Raw genomic sequence first — 18045 nt, forward strand, 5'->3', positions numbered from 1 at the left:
TGGAATCATGAAGAAATATTTACAAAGAGTGCTTGGGGAGGGTTTTATGATCCCTCAGCAACATTTCAGCAATATCAAAGCAAGGGACACTTCAAACATTTGCCCATGGAATTAAGCCTGGCGCATGAGCATGATGAGCCAATGTATAACCACAAGACTATCCCACTCTCCCTTCTTATTAACAACAAAGTCAGGTAAACAGTAAAACCTCACTACAGCAAATGTCAGCTGATACATTGATATGAAGTGATATTCAAGATCAACAGCAATTATCATCCTTTCATACTCTGCATTTATCTGCATCTAAAATGCCACTACCCAGATAATGCTGATCATCAGAAATAGTGTGATGCCATTGAGCTTACATGGATATGTAGTTTTAAAAAAAAAGACAGCCACTGAACAAAGGTTGCTGCCACCATTGATATTCAAATATTTTCTGCATAGATACAAATACGTAATACTAAAATCCCAAGAATTGAACAAAATATGATGTCTACATATGGAGAAACATACATGCCTAAGCTAAAAAAGGAAATGAAACTGAAAAGGATGTTCAAGTGATCATTTCATATCGGTTCTATAGGTTTTTTACAATCATAATAATTCCATTATCATTCCATCATTTACGATGACATTTAATTGAAAGTAGGTATGAATTCATACAATCTGACATTTAAGAAGCATGATTTTTAAATAATTATTCTGGAAGTTTTACAAAATTGTCTATTATCATGTTATCAAGCCTTATTATGAATAAATGCATGTGACTGAAGCACACTAATACATGCAATTGATAGGACATTACATGAAGTAGAAGTGCATATCTATCAATGGAGTTGTTAAAAATACATGCTATTCTTGAATGTTTTCTGTCAGTTTAGTTTGTATGGCATGCATAAGCATGTGATGCTTGTATAGATAAATGTCTAATAACAAAGCATGATAACAACATGGATAGATGTAAGAATTTAAATTACATGAAGCATGACAAAGGATATAGTCAAGTCCTGATAAAAATTAAAAAAAACATTGGATGAGGTTATTATGCCTGAAATGTGTTATTCACATCAAGAAAAAAACATAACTAACCATTGCTAGGTAAATACAAGTCATTACAGTTGCTCTGCAGTCTTCATAAACTGTAAATAGATCCAGTGCAAGATTGCATGATAATAAATTTGAATTTGATCTTGATAAGAAATATATCATTGTGTGACTATGTACAAACTAGAAATGAATGAGGCAAGTCTCAGTCTAATAATTGTGTGATAGGAATGCAAGCAAGTTACTGGTACTTAGTCGTGATTATAGATGCTTTTATGGGACAATTTTGTACACGATATATACAGCTGTATATCTGATACTAATCATGACATTCATTATCAATTCAGTCCTTTACCAGTTTAAATTTGCATTCACTTTATGAATGGAATATCCTGTCATATATAAGACACATTCAAAACACTGCTACACCATAGGAAAATAATTAAGACAACATGTTTTTTCTTCATATACCATTATTGTGTGTGTGAATTCTTGGGTAATATGTCATATATTGTAGAGGACATATTAAAGAATGTGATTATTTCCACTGTCCACATTTAATGATAATTTTGTCACTATAACAAAACAGTACCTTTCTCATGGAGTACACACATATATATACACAGTAAACTATGTTTATAACAAACACATTTGTACCGAACTGACGGATATAGCGAACTGTTTTGAGGAGAGAGAGCATACATCATGAACATAAACAAACCATTATCTATAACAAAGACAGTATTATCGTAAATTAGAAATACATGCAGTTTTAAAGTTTATATTATGCAGTTTACTAACAAAATTATTTAAAAGTGATCCTCCTCATCTTTAACCTATTATACAAAGGTTAACTCCATCTCAAGCAAGAAATAATCAAAGGAAACTGGAGGAAGTTTTAAATGAGAAAAACACAAACAAAACACTCAATGGAAATAAAGAGTAACATGTTTCACTAAATCCTTTTTGGTCTTAACATACTTCCTTACTATATCAGTAAGTACAAACTACATGTGTGTGAATAATAATACCAGAAAACTACATGAAAATAACCAAATCATACATACAGATTTGTTGCTTATTTTTTCCAATCTTAGGAAATCTCAAGGAACGTTAATGTTAAATATGATCTACAAAATTTGACTATAACCCATCAACTATATACAAATCATCAAGAAGGAAAAGCTACAACCTAAAAAATAACAACCATGAAGAAACTGAAAAAAGCACACCTATTATGAACCACCGAAAGTGGCCAACAAGTATTTTTAGTCCATTATGTTATGCATATAGCTGTCTGTAGATCACCTAAATTAATTCTGTAAGATTCAACATAAGCAAGTATGATAATCAATTATTAGCTGACGTTGAGTTGAATCTCCTTCTGCGTTGAGTGAGTTCCAAGAGGACTGCCACGTTCATTAATTCTGTTAGATTATACTTTTACACAACATAAGTATGACAAACGACTATTGACCGAAGTTGAGGTACGATTGAAACCCCTTCCTGCGTTGTTCGAGTTCCCGGAGGACTGCCATAATTCATAATTTCTGTTAGATTCAACATTTACACAACATAAGTATGACAATCCACTATTGACCTACATTGAAGGCACTATTGAAACTCCTTTCTGCGTTGTGTGAGTTACCTGAGGACTGCCACAATTCATAATTTCTGTTAGATTCAACATTTACACAACATAAGTATGACAATCCACTATTGACCGAAGTTGAGGCACTATTGAAACTCCTTTCTGCGTTGTGTGAGTTCCCGGAGGACAGACAGCCAGGTGTCGGGAATGTGCTTTCCCAAAATGTCTGCTGGAAATGTGAGGATGTCTTCCTCGGTCAGTGTCTCATCAGGTTCCTTACAGTACAGCGGAGCATCTCGGTCACCTTGCAGGATGCCTTCCAGGCTGAGGAAATTTGCAGATAAATGTACTGTTACATAAATTAAGACCTAACTTTCATTTCATATCAATCCTTTTTGATATAGTTCAAAGTAATTATGGCAAAATTACCCTAAAAGTCTTAAATAAAAAGTTCAAAGGAATAGGTTTTTCCCTCTTTAGTATTTGGTCAATTCCAATTTGTACATTAAAATTGTAAAGCATATTCTTGTCTTACACCTTGCTTACCTCATGGTTTTCGGGTCAACGGCATCTTCATCATATGGGTCGATTGGTTGCGCTACCCTGAGCAAAAGGCAGTCAAACATTGTCTGCAACAGGCATTCCACCTTTTCTGGGCTCTTTTTCTGACAAAAACGCTTCAGTTCAGCCCTAGCTTCTTCAGGAAGGTCTGTCTTTAGTTCACTGTCTAAGTATGCAAACGCATCCTGAAAGCAAAAAAGAGACAAATTGAACAAGTGCAAAAGTGAGCGTGGCTCACTAATACCCCCGACCTCCCTAATGTGTCAGTAGTTACAAATTAAATAGCTAGGATAGGGTTAGGGTTTGAAAAATTCAAAAAAAAATGGAAAATTAATAAAAACATTTTTTTTCTTTTGACTGCACCCCTCCATATGACACAGATTATATGTACTATGTTTGAGATGAATCCACAGAATAGTTTAAGAGAAATCACGTGGACAAAGTTTTCGGACGGACGTTAGGGTTTGAAAAATTCATAAAAAAATGGGAAATTATTAAAAACAATTTTTTTCTTTTGACTGCACCCCTCCAAATGACACAGATTATATGTACTAAGTTTGAGATGAATCCACTAAATAGTTTAAGAGAAATCGCGTGGACAAAGTTTTCGGACGGACGTTAGGGTTTGAAAAATTCATAAAAAAATTGGAAAATTAATTAATACAATTTTTTTCTTTGGACTGCACCCCTCCCTATGACACAGATAATATGTACTAAGTTTGAGATGAATCCATTGAAGATTTTAAGAGAAATCGAGGGGACAAAGTTTCCGGATGGATTCACAGACGGACGGACGGAATCTTGGTATAACTATATACTATCTACTATATACTATATACCCCCGACAAAAAGAATAATCATAGCACAAACTGATTTGACATTAAATGAAGTCATTCACACCTGTTTCTATGTTTGAAATGATTACTGGCTGTTAACTTTAACCTTGAAAATATAGAGTGTTCCTATTATAAATTCACATATTCAGAAAATCAATTTCAGCACCAAATTCAGAAAAGTCAGTTAAAACCAGCATCTGAGTTCTGTAGTACTCTCTATTAACTGGCATCCATTTCTGGTCCAGGCAAAACTTATTAAATATAAAACATCAACGTCAGGGAATAACCAATCTCGATAATCTGCCGAAGCCAATTCCAACAAGCATTGAAGACAAAATAGTGGTAACATTTACATGTATGGATCACTGAAAATCTGTATGTAAAATAATTCTGTGTATAATTACCTCTGCATTTTGGGCTAGAACAAGTGACTTCTTGAAACTTAGCAGCAACCACAATGATTGTACATGCTTGAATCTACAGAACTGCCTGGCCTGAAAGGAAGAAAAGATATGTTGCTTCCTGTAGAAAATATTCATTTTCTAGACATTTCACTTCAAATGGATACCATGAATGGCATATATATATATATATATGACAATAAACAGTATCACTGATTTCCGAAATTGAATCAACAATTATGATAATAAACACTAACACCATAAGAATATCATTTACAATTAATCAATGGTGGCACAGGGCAATTGTATTGTGGGCTTGAGACATATTATATATACATGTACCTTCTGACTAGTTATTGTCTGTTTCATCTTGAGCACATCTGTCATGAAAGTCTGCAGTGACTTGTCTGGATCTCCTCCCAGAGACTTGAGGAAGCTGGTGGTGATGTCCAGGTTGTTGATAGAGTCACAGATGTCTGGCAGGCTGGACTTGAGTTCAGACACAATTTGTACCTTCACTGCTGGAGAGAGCGACTCCTGAAAAAAACCCAGATATATGTCCACTAGATCTACCGAATTCCACATGACAAACTTTAGGAAGAACTTCATTTCTTGATCATAGGAGTTCCTTCGAATAATACAGTGGACTTAAGAGAGATTGGACTACACAGATTTCTTATGGTTATGGAAAGGGTTTTGTCGTTTTTATTATTATGTACAGATTAAAATAAAAAATGCAGCATGGGTGACCATGGCCCAGACAGCAAATGGGACTTCTCCCAGGAGGTGCTGCCCAGTCAAATCCAGCAAGAACTTTTCGGAGAATGTGAAGACTCTCCAACACTGCAGCCTTCTGCATTACCCAGATTGTCAGAAGGGCTGTATTCCTGGCAGCAAACCCAGATACTCTCCCAATGACAGTCAACAGATTCGGAAGCACCAAACCGAAGGCACCAAGAACAATTGGAGGGTCAAACAACTTGGTACTTGGAATGCAAGCATGACATTTCGAAAGCGAGGTCCGAATATTTGCCATGTTTTCCTGAATCTTGTCAAACTCATTAGTGTCAAAAGGGACAGTAAATTCAATGATATAAATGATTTCATAAATAATGCAGTTGTCTGGGCCGATTTGATATGAGACTTCGCTTGATTGACACCAAAATTATTATTCATTAATATTATTATTATTATTGCTTTTGTCTCCATAGTCTGATGCCAGTGTCCAGAGTATACCAAGATTGCATAAATTAAAGCCCTACATCAAATGGCAACATTGAAAGTACAGGACCAATCATTTGTAGCTTCATTGCTGGCAAATACACAAGAGGTTAATGTGTGTATGCAGTAATATTGTGTGGTTTTTATTACAAGATAGATGTCAAGTCATTTTGGTGATTAGAAAGAGTGCAAACAGTAAACTGAGATACCATATCCTTCTACAGTTGATATACCACCCCCTCCACTCTCTCTAAGGTATTTTGGATATGTATCTGGTATGAAGTTTGTATGAATAGTTATACAGAGAAAACCAGAAGAGGTTTTAACTTGCTTGATATGATATTGAAAGCTACAAAATTGTATGTTAAAGTTTTGTAAAAAATAGTATTTGCCACTTCATTGAAAACAAACCCCAGTGTGAATATAATAAGCATAAAATAAAAGAAGAAAATCACAAGTGGGTCCATAGATTTACAAACCGATGATGATAATAATGATGTTGATCAAATATTGCCAGGAACCATTTTTATGTAAGAAGCCAATCATTGAAACAAGTTATCATGACAGGAGATAAACACATTAAAGAGTGACATCATGAACAGAGCTATGCACCATGGATGGTATAAAGCATAAAAATGTATGGTAACAAATATGTTGTTGACTGAATATTTCAAAATAATAATAAGCATAAAACAAAAGAAAAGTGGGTAAATGAAAAAATAATGCAAATTTTGGACACAGATACTGTATATAGCTAAAATAGTTAGCATTCACTTAAACGGGTTTTATCATTTTTACAAAGTCTTATCAAATTTATTCAAAATAATCAACATTAGTGGTGCTGCAAATAATTATCACTGTCATTTCTTTATTTTGTAATAACAGCTTTGTTCTATGTTGTATGATGTGTCTGTTTCTAAATGGTTCTCCATGAAACGTACCATATACTAAAGTGAGCCAACCAGATCAAGCTACCAATTTTTAAAGTACCGGATCAGATCAGATATCAGATATGAGTTAAAGGTACAAGTACTGATAAGTATGAATAGACACGAGTGAACACCTATATATTGAAACACCAAAATATCTATATCTACCTGTGGTATTTTTTCTCTCAGTGTCTTGAACACAATAGCATTGGTTGTGTCAGCTCTGTACACCATTGTGTCAATCTGGAACACAAACATATGGTCACAAAAAAAGCTAACTGAAGTCATAATCTTATGATGCTTCAAACTTACTAATATCTATGCATAAAGAATCAAATTTAATTCTGCAACATCATTTAGGACAACGATGTTGAGTGCAAATAGTGATGACTCCTGCAAACTAATGGTCATTACATTCCAACAACTTCAAAGCCCTGTGGCAGAGGTTCTCAAAAACAAGATCTAAAACCTTGTTGGAACAAGATATGATGTTTCATAAGAAGGAACCTGCATGCCAAATTTCAGCTTCATCACTCAAGCAGTATCAGGGGAAAACTTAAAAGCATGGTAAAGGTGCAAAGGTCAGTGTCGGGTTACTGGGGGTCACATGTTGAGTAACAAGAAAGAGACCCCTCTTTGAAGACCAAAACCAATGTCTGGTTTTGCTTTGACCAGCCAAGGCATTACTAAGACACTTTAATCTTCCTAAAAAATATCTTTACTGTAAGTTCAGTTTGAATTCTACTCACAGGTATGACATATGACTTCTTCTCCACTCTTGACTTGGCTTGAAGAATGACTTCTTTGAGCTGATACTCAAATCCTTCAAAGTCATACTCAATGGTGGTGCCTTTCCCAGGCTCAAAGGAGTAGTTACAGTTGGCCAGGACAAGGGGCAGCAGGTCACGGTCAGGGTGGTAGCTGACCAGGTGGTTACTGTGAAGTTTCCTCATGCTGACCTCAGGCAGGCGCTCATAGCTGCAATAATACAACATTCAAATTAAATTATACATTAAGGGTGGTAGCATACTAATGTAGCATTTCCAAACCAGAAATCATAAGCTACCTGGAGTTGATCTTTTCACAGTATTTTTCCATGAATTCATTGTGCTTCCTGAAGAGGAACTCCAGCATCATGTAGGAGCAGATACCGGGTCCCTGAGTGGACGGCAGAAGGACGGCTAGCGGGGAGTTCTCGTCTATCCTCATGTTCTTGTAGGCATCAGGCAGGTGTATTAGACCATCATGGACTGTCCAACATCCTGAAATGAAGGTTGATATTGTTAATAATTCAGAAGCCCCAGAAGTGTTTTATATGTTGTTGTCATTGAAACCAAAACAATATTTGGATGGAAGAGACACTAGAAATTATTGAAACCATTCAATCAGGGTCAAGTTTCATTGTGCGTAAGGATTTACTTCAGAGAATAAAAGTGAAAACTTTAAAAGAAGGTAAAACATAGAGCCACATGGCTCTGTAGCTCACCTGCATTTTTGTGGAATATTACATTTGATCAGGTAAGGTCCCACAAGGGTAAAGAAAAACATACTAAAACAAGTGTCAACAAGTGTTGATGACAAATCTCCTCCGGCCCCGACACATTCGAAAGAACAAATTATAGCAAGATAGTTACAGCAAGTTGTACAAGGGTGACATGTCCAAATGGATGGTAGTATTCCTATCTCATCTGTCTGTCTGTCTGTATACATGAGTAGTTATTGAGCTATCAGAACAATGCCCTGAAATTCGGATTCAGAACTTTATTTGTATGTCCGGTCAATTTTCACAAATATATGAGTTAGTAGACTTCACACAATTGGTACATGGCTCAAGCTGTAATCTTTTGCATTACCAACTGTACTTAGGTAAGTCTGTTGAATATTCCAAAACATGGCAAGAAGTAGCATGTGTTATTTGCTTAATGCATAATTGATCTATCAGTTTCAGAGGACATCATGTTTATGGTTTAGGTTGTATTATCAGAGAATTATCAACTGTCATAAAAGGACAAGTTCAATAAATGTCAACCATGCTAATTGCATCTCACCATGACTGTGCAATCCTTCCTTCACACAATCCCAAGCAGCGATGAAATCTGGAAGAATCTTCAGGACATCAACTGAATTGTTTCCTGAAAGGATTCACAAACAAATACCAATGGATATTTTCAGAACAATATAATACATAATCTTCAAAGGGTAGAACATGACAGACAGAGAACATAATGTAAAACTCAAATACCTCATTGGGATTGCAGGTAAGAATAAGTCCTCAGAAACCTAGTTAAACTTGTCGTACGAACCAAATACATGGAATTGATGGCCAGAGATTGAAAAATAAGAATGTCTATTAGCCAAGGTACATATGCTTTAAGGATATATAAGCATTCATATGAAATAGAGGAACATTGTATTTAAAAACACATGGCTGGAAATAAATTCTCTTTTTATCAATATTGCACTGATAAGCAATGAACAAATGGCCATTTGCCCTTGTTTGTGACAAAGACTCATTTGGAGTGTAGGACAGAAAGCAAGATTAAGTCGTGAAAATGTTCACGAAATCAAATATGATAACTGGGTGATATTTTTCAAGTTATCTTTTCTTCACTAACCTGCCAGGGTGCTGACCCTCATGGCCTTAAACTGCAGGTACAACAAGTATAGCTAGGTTAACCACAACAGCCTCCACCTTATCATTAACAATCATCCTGGTGTATGTGCAGTCTATATTTCCATCTAAACAATGATATATCTATTATCATGTCCTGAAATTTATGTACCATGATCCAGCAAAACATCATTGAAGACCACATCTGCATATAATGTAATTGTAAACCACTTGATGACTGTCCGAAGCGTGGCAGTGGGATCAGCTTTGCTGACATTTTGCAGTCGGTATTTAAAGTGCTACTTGATATTTGAATTGGATACTTTTAGACATGAAATCTATTTTAGTTGTATACATATGCATATGCATGCTGTATTATCAGTACAGCAGCTAGGTGACAGTACTCAAAATATGAAGGTCTCATGCTGCTGTGAAGGGAAAGACGGGATAGAAGGATACTAAATGGGTTGTAAGGGAGCTAACTCGTCAACATGGTACCAAGACAAGAATGAAATGTTGGCAATGGATTGGTTGACAGTCATGAAACAGTTAAATTAATAATGATTAATAAACACAACATCAATCATAACTATTAATTACCATCTTTTGCAATTTCAGCTATTGTGATTTTCTGGGCTTTAATTCGATCCAAACGGCGTCTATACTTTGCCATCAGGAATTGTTGAAGTTGAAGGATATTTGGGATGTGACGTAATGCCTGCAAGTATGGATGCTGAAACAAAAATATGTAAACTTTGTTGAGAAACACAAGTAGGTATCTGTTGTAAACACAGGGATGTGATTTATAGGTATAAGTACATAAATGGAGACAACATATACCTTCAGTTAGGTGATAGAAACATGTGATGCCAGTACTGACAACCATGTCCAGGTGAGATTATGTGAAACATAATTCCCCCAGATTCACACTGAGGTGTGTTAGGTCAACATGAAATGGATTGCTAGAGTAACTAACTGTCAGTTGAAAAAGTACATAGAAGCATCACATGCAGAATTTCTGCAACTAAAAATGGTATAGGCAAGTGAGTACTACACATATGATTACCAACAGTAAGACAAATTAGAAACGTGTTTGCATTACATGCAGAAACAGAAGCAGACCCATCTCCACCTTTTCCAAACTTTCTCATCAGAAACACATCATGATCAATTTTAAATTTACCACTTCATGAGACATTTGACCTCCTTGCCTCTAGCTACCTTAATAACAGACTTATAACCATATCCAGTTTGATAACATCTTTTCCAGTTTGGGAAAATACATGTCTAATACAACTTTCAAATAAAGAGAGCTTGTTACTACCAACAAAGTTTAAACCCCCTCAGTTTAATGCCATTAAATGACCATGTGGAAAACATGCTCTTTGCAGTAAAACTTTGAAAAAGAAAATCCTATAACTTCCAAAAGCACTTTCTGTCCAATGACCTTGACCTTTTTGGTTATTTTTGGTTTGGATTGTTGTTTTACGCTTCACTCAGCAATATTCCATCTATATGACAGCATATCCAAGAGCTGCAAGAATTGTTTTTATCAAAACCAAATGTTACAAATGTAAAGTTAATTTTCTGTTAATACAGTTTGAATAAAACTGTTTGCAAGTCTTTCATTGTGTGAATGACCTTGACATTTTAGATGACCATGACACATGGCAGGTATAGTAGAAAGTGCTAATGTATTATTAATCATTGATATTCTGATAATACTTAATGTTTCTGGTGATGTTAACCTTTCGAGGTAATAAAAATAAAAACCCCGCCAAGAGATGTCGAGTAAGTTTTGTCAAATCCAACAATAAATACCCGTGGTATTGTGTACACATGCTTTTCAGGACATCATCTTCACACTTAGTGACGTTTGACCTTCAGTGTCATCTAATCATATGCGACTGGAAGTGTTTTCATATTTCGGGAAGTTTTTGCTACATGTGACCTTGGCCTTATATTGAGGGAACACAAACATTGATGCAACCAAGACCTCATCCTAGCATTTATGTACACCAAGTTTCCTCACATACCAATCACATATACTCCAGGTATCATGTACACAAACATTTTTGAAATATTTCCAGGGATACAGAAGGAATGTCGGGTTCGAAGTCTCTGATGTCATATGGTTGAGAAAACCAATTGCAGCTGAGCTCAAATTTGAGCAAACACATTAAGAATCGCCCCTTACTGGGGACTGCTTAATTACTATAACAGTGCCATTGACCTTTTACAGAGATCACTTTGGAACACTTTTCCTTCACCTACAGAAAAGGCTTCTGAGGTTGTCTGATAGTAAAATATTTTTTTCATTGCAACCTTCACATAAACGATTAATGTCTCAAAAACATTCCCAGGGTAATAAAGGAGATACAATTGATATCATCACCTTGAGATGTAAAGACATTTTCATTATTTTATTTCTTTTTGATGATTTACATATACATAATTACCAAATTTAAAAAAACATAATTCATGACATTTTGGATGACAATCAGTCAATGTCCAAGAAAATGAACTGATCATAAACCCTGTCTTGTGTTTTCAAAAACAAAATATGGTGGTGATAGCATTTAAATTCTGACCAAATTCTGACCATTAAACATTCCCATTTACATTTATTGAGTTATTAGATAGGACAACAAAGTCCTCACATCATACCTCTTGACTGAAAAGGCTGAAAACCTCCATCTTGGATTTCTTGCCCTTGTTGGTCTCTACTTTTAGATGAAACTCTCGCAGGAAATGTTCCAGGGTAATACGTGACCGGTACCTCCAGACAGCTGGGAACTCATGGAGATAGTCAACGTCTTGTGGAATGGATTTGTCTACCTCATAAAGGAGAGACATCAACTTGTCCTGACCTAGGAAAGTATCAGAACTGAAACTTTCAACATTTCTATATACCATCAATTTGGTCATACAAAACAAAATTAAACCTTGTTCACTGAAATAACTTCACAATGAGAACAAGAGCAAGAGATTTAAAAAATAATGACGCTATTTTGAATGGTGTAGTTTAGATGGCATCATAAAGAGCAATGGTGGCTTTGTACTGGTATGTTAAATGTTGGTGCACATTTAAAAATTCAAATGTCACATCTGCACAATCAACCAGTACTCAGTAAAGCAAAACAAACCACACTGAAGGTTATTTAGATATCACACCAGCTATATAAATGTATGATGAGCTGAAGATTGATTTGCTTTCTTTTGTATTTTTTCATTTTAAGTTGGATTGACCATAGCTAAAAAATAAATAAAAAATTGAAATTGCATACAAAAAATTAATTAATAAAAGATTCGAATGTTTGCAATTTGACTTGTCATAATGAATTTCTAATTACCCCCGGGTAGAACAAAACATAAAATATGCCAGAGCTCAGGTTTCAAGTTTGAAAGATATTTTTTATGCAGGAAAGATGAGCATTGGACCATAATTTCAGTATTGCTGTCATGGTGGCCATATCTAAAACGGACAATGGATGGGCATGGGATATATATAATAAAATCCTTCTTTATATTGGGGTGAGTGAGTGAGTATGGTTTCACGCCACTTTTAGCATATATTCCAGCAATATCACGGTGGGGGACACCAGAAATGGGCTTCACACATTGTACCCATGTCGGGAATCGAACCCGGGTCTTCAACGTGACGAGCGAACGCTTTAACCACTAGGCTACCCGACCGCCCCTCTTTATATTGGGGTTTAAATATGACTGCTGTGGTAGCCATATTGAAAATCTGATCTACTGGGTATATCCTCTTAAACATATGTAGGTTTCATCCATGGTGGGAGCAGGCATGCCAAATCTCTGCATAATTACATGAACCAGAGGATAAATCCATGTTTAAAAAGAAATATATCACACAAATACCTATTCTCTTGTCCTCCAAAATCCTCTCATTGCATGGTATGAGACAGTTGTCAAGATTCTGTAAAAGAAATTAAAAGACAGCTATTACTCGATTATTCATAAAATTTGGTAATCAATATAAACTGAAGCCAAGTTTTTTACCTCAAATCCTTTCAGATTGGTGGTTAACTGTGGCCTTGTCTCATGGCCATTATTGCGATTTTATTAATATCATGCTACATAGCATTTGCCCAAAAAAGTAATGAATGGTGTCCAAACAAAATGACCTTGGGGATTTGGGGTTAGAATAGATCCCCAGCAACCTGTCCTAGTCGTAAGAGGCAACTAAATGGATAAAGTGGTATGGTCTGGTGACTTGGTTCATTGCATGTCATCATATCCCAATTGCATGGATCAATGCTCATGATGTTATTCACTGGTGTCTGGTGTACAGATCACTGTTATACAGCTGGAATATTGCTGAGTGCATGAGCATTACCCTCCTATTGCAAAATCCCGGCTATGCCTCTGCAAGAGGTCCAAGACCAGTAACAGTTCTCATATATGTAATACCCAAGTCCCTATTCTAAAATATCCAAAAGGCATCAATACCAATGACTGAGATTATGTAATGATATCAAAAAGTTATTTACATGGACGTGAGCTCTTGTTTTTTAGAAATCTATTAAATGAATCACCTTCACTACACACAACACCATAAACACATTTTTAAGTAGTTACATAATGTCCAGTAATAACTGCAATTTATTGATTAAATGTTCAAACTTGGAAAATGTTTAAAAATTCTTGACAAACCCAAACAGCCCCTTTACCACCATTTTCAGAATATACATGTCAGCTATCATGTCAGTTTCCAGATTAAAATAACTTCTCTAGTTCTAGGAATGTACAGGCCTATCATTTCTGGACGATGACATTACCCTTTGTATTTAAAAATGTAGAAAAACATTTTTTTTGTTTATAGATTTGCATGTTTACAACATCTGTCATTACCACAAATCATTAGCTTGATTTGATCTAGTTGGAAACATGGGTGCTTCTTCTAGCTTATAAACATGTCATACCAACACAAACGGTTGATTCAGTGTTTTCAGTCATCAATATTCCCCGCCATCCTTGCTTGCTTACAATTATGAATAAATAGTTTTGATTTCTGTGACAGCAATAAGCACCAGTCAAGACTAGCCTAATATATTTACAAAGACCAAACAAGGGCCATAACTCTGTAAAATATGAATATTCGACGATGAATTTCAAACTTGATCAACATATTTCTCTCTTTATATATCATCCTCGTATCAGTTGTAGTTTCTGAGAAAATCTGTCCCATTTGCGGGTACAGTACACCATGTCTAAAAGCATTAGGCAAGGGCCATAACTCTGTAAAATAGTTTCCCATGATGGTTTCAAAGACAATCAACATATTTATCCTCTAACAATATATGCAAAATGTCATCCTTGTATCCAAAGTGATTTTCCGCCCAAATAATTACCGTTAAATTCAGACCGTAAGAGTCCCAAACTATATCTCCCATCCCACATCATGGCAGGAAATAATGTACCAAATCTGAATACACAACTTCAGTTATCATGGACAAAACACATTTTTGAATGTATGACCTGGAGGTATCAGTGACAAATATTTCAAGAACATGCACAAAGGAAATACAGCACATAAACCTAAAATAATGACCCTGGGTGGAATTCAACTGAAATATGTGATACTCATTGAAAGTTGGATACCGTGCCCTACTACTGTTACCATCAGATTGTCATTGCTTGTCAAACACAAACCTTCAAATCCTATAAACACTACATGCATAAGACTTCATTGTGACCTTGACAAGTTCACACTAGATTGTGTCCAATATGACCATTTCTGATCAACCTAATGATGACCTACACTACATGCCAGTAAACAAACTTTAAGCAAAATAAATTCAGGCTATGACATAGAGGATGACCTCAACCCTTGATGTGACTGTTTAATAAAGGAGATATACATGATGTGATATCCCTGAGATGTCCAGGACCCCGTTGTTTAAAATTGAAACAGTGTCATGTTGGCGGTGGTCAAATTCTGACAAAAGTTTAAGGCATCCCTATTTTATGTGGCTGCATAATTAGTATCACTACAAAGTTTCATACTTGATTGTTTCCAATTTTAATGTTGTTATAGATTTCAATTACCATTTCAATTTCAAGCATTCTTGACATTTTTGACAACTTTCAGTACAAGTAGTACTCTTGGTTGCTGTTTCTTCATTTGAGTAATTATACCAAAGAGGTTATAAACAGTCTATACCTGTAAAAGTGGGAGAATGAAAACCTTTGCAAACTGTTCCTCCCAAACCTCCCTAGCTCTCTTGCTGCTTAATGCTTGTGGCTCTGTGGTTCTGTGTGTTACTGAAAATGACATAAAATGCAGATAAATCAGTAACAAAAAATAACACAAAGAGAAAATAAAGAGAAATAGAAAAGCAAGATGTTCAGGGCAGTGGGATAGTCTAGTGATTAAGCATTCACCTGTCTAGCTGAACACCTATATTTGATTCCCCTGCATTGAAAATGTGTGGAGCACATTTCTGGTGTTTCCCACTGTGACAGTTGGAATATTTCTAAAAGCAGTGTAAAATCTTACTTTATATACACCTTTAAAGAGAAATATGGTGATCATGTGATGATACAGTCAATACAGTCCAGTACAAGTATAATTTGTTTTGTTTTATTACTATTATGGTACAGGTATGGCACGTCAGAACAGCCTTTCGCCAACTATGACCGACCAATGAAATGACTAATAGGAAGTCAACATTATCTACTTAGAAAGCAGCTTTATTAAGCTTTGCGGTACCAGTTTCAAACTTGCGACTTACATTCCAGACTATGCTTTTTTAAGTATTTTGAATAAATCGTACAGTCCGTAACAGTTGTTTTGTGTTAAGCTTTAGAGTTTGCATGATTAGAAAACATATTCCGCTAACAATGTAACATAACAATGTGAATATTACATTTTTCATTTATTATTACGTGTTTGTATCCTTATCTATCGTGTAGTTGTCCGATTTTCGATCATGAACGTTGATACTACTTAATTTCATTTAAACTCCTTGTACATACTCCTTAATCCGACATAATCATATGCAACCAACCATGTCGGATAAGCCGGTCTTGACTCTTATGTTATTCAACAATAAATTACTTTGAATGAAAAAGTGCCACATATTTTTTCCATGCTTGCCCCTTACCCAACTGTGTCATTTGATGACAGATGAAGTGTAGGAGGAGGAAGACATCATCCACACTCTTCCCTGTGGCCAGATGGATGATCTGAAGGTCCTTCTGGAGGTGCTCCCAGAAAAACTGACCACAATCTGGCTGTAGTTGTGGTGTAGTAAGATTTGCAACAGCCTGTGGCAAGCATATGTATGCAAATATAGGTAGAGCACAAAACTATGGCAGATCTTCAGAATAGTGTCATATTTATAAATCCATTATTATATGATGTATCAATGGTAGCAGATCTAGAAATCCATGGTTATATGACCTCTTAATAGTGTAAATCAAGAAATCGATGGTTATCTTGTCGTGTTTCTGTATCTCATTGACTGAGCACTGAAACGTTTACTACATCAAAGTGTGTGATATAGAGAATCTCACCCGAGTGTCTTTTGATATCAAATATATCAACACAAGTTGATAAAAGTGGGAAAACTCCAAGGTTTGCCGAGGATTTTTTCCACTTTTATCATCGAGTGTTAATATATTTGATATCAAAAGACACTCGGGTGAGATTTTATTTATCATCCAACATCATTCTTCCAACTTTTTCAGTTTGTAGACAGTAATAAGCAGTGTCTTAAGTGTAAAAAGTACTGCTAACAGCTTCAGTAGCAGAGCCATTAGTGATGTCATTTGATTGTGACATCATGGTAACCAATTTCAATGCAGCGATATCTACAGTGTAGATATCGCTTGATCTCACCCAAGCGATATCTCTTGTGAGAGCCAGTTTTGGATGATAAATGTCCATCCAATCTCCACTTGCACAGAAAACAGCTGAGAGAGAAATAACCAATAACAGTTTGCTGCAATGGGACAAACGTGATTGTTGGACTACTATAACCTTTGTTGCTTACAGTAATGTGCTTTAGTTCATAGAATACGATCTCCTACACAATTTCAGAAAACATCTCTTAAGAGTACTTACTGAGTGGATGGATGGAATGATGGATGGATGGAAGGCACACTGCAGCAGGGCGTACAGTATACAAATGAGGCAGTGTATAAGGAAAGGGAAACAGATCATAAATCACAATCTCACCTGTGGGTCAGTCCTTGTTCCCAACAGTAATGCAGCATGAGTGAAGAAACGCAGGACTGCACAAGCAGCTCCCCCAAGTTGTCGTTCACCAGCATAGGTATTGGTTCTGTCAGCAGGTCTACCTAAGACATGACCTGGCCGAGTCTGGTCCTCTCTGCTCAGAGTAAAAGATCATGACTTCATCTTAAAGTAATTATGATATATGTTCAAATGAAAACAAATTGGTATTAGGGTAATGGGAAACATGTAAGCAGCTTTAATGTTAAATGTTGATGTTGTGTTAAAGCTAGAGAAGTGATATGCAGATGCTGTGGTGCTGTATTTTCATACAGACGCGATGTATAAATGTCTATAAAACATACATTAATACTCCGAGAAAAAGCCTACCAGTTACAGTTCTGAAGCATTTATATTTTCGGAAGCAAGGAGCTAATTAAACGCAAAACCAAGACTGAATATATAATTGGCCGCTTTGAAAAGTCAGATGAAAATACTCTGAAAAGTAGTCAAATCCCAATCTGAAGACAAATTATTGAACTGAAAAAACAGATACTAGTACTGACATCACATTAATTTTGTATGTAAAAAACTAGAACTGTGCCAAAATAAACGAAATTTCAAGTTTTCTTCAAATTAATA

General features: G+C 35.7%; 1 protein-coding gene across 1 annotated transcript in view; it reads right to left on the reverse strand.

Moving 5' to 3' along the window:
* Window positions 1–951: 951 nt before the first annotated feature.
* LOC139473601 (E3 ubiquitin-protein ligase rnf213-alpha-like) overlaps window positions 952–18045 on the reverse strand; it is a 208576-nt gene continuing 191482 nt past the window's right edge. Inside the window, exons 79-92 of the mRNA XM_071256274.1 lie at window positions 17407–17560; window positions 16331–16493; window positions 15388–15488; window positions 13083–13140; window positions 11865–12067; window positions 9798–9930; window positions 8635–8718; window positions 7653–7848; window positions 7336–7564; window positions 6755–6829; window positions 4779–4973; window positions 4440–4529; window positions 3185–3384; window positions 952–2962 (exon numbers count right to left, since the gene is read on the reverse strand). Coding sequence (XP_071112375.1) covers window positions 2785–2962; window positions 3185–3384; window positions 4440–4529; window positions 4779–4973; window positions 6755–6829; window positions 7336–7564; window positions 7653–7848; window positions 8635–8718; window positions 9798–9930; window positions 11865–12067; window positions 13083–13140; window positions 15388–15488; window positions 16331–16493; window positions 17407–17560 — 2059 coding nt within the window. The 3' untranslated portion in view covers window positions 952–2784. The remainder of the gene's footprint in view (window positions 2963–3184; window positions 3385–4439; window positions 4530–4778; window positions 4974–6754; window positions 6830–7335; window positions 7565–7652; window positions 7849–8634; window positions 8719–9797; window positions 9931–11864; window positions 12068–13082; window positions 13141–15387; window positions 15489–16330; window positions 16494–17406; window positions 17561–18045) is intronic.

Source organism: Haliotis cracherodii, unplaced genomic scaffold, assembly GCF_022045235.1.
Source record: "Haliotis cracherodii isolate W230 unplaced genomic scaffold, xgHalCrac1.p SCAF_3, whole genome shotgun sequence".
Taxonomy (NCBI): domain Eukaryota; kingdom Metazoa; phylum Mollusca; class Gastropoda; order Lepetellida; family Haliotidae; genus Haliotis; species Haliotis cracherodii.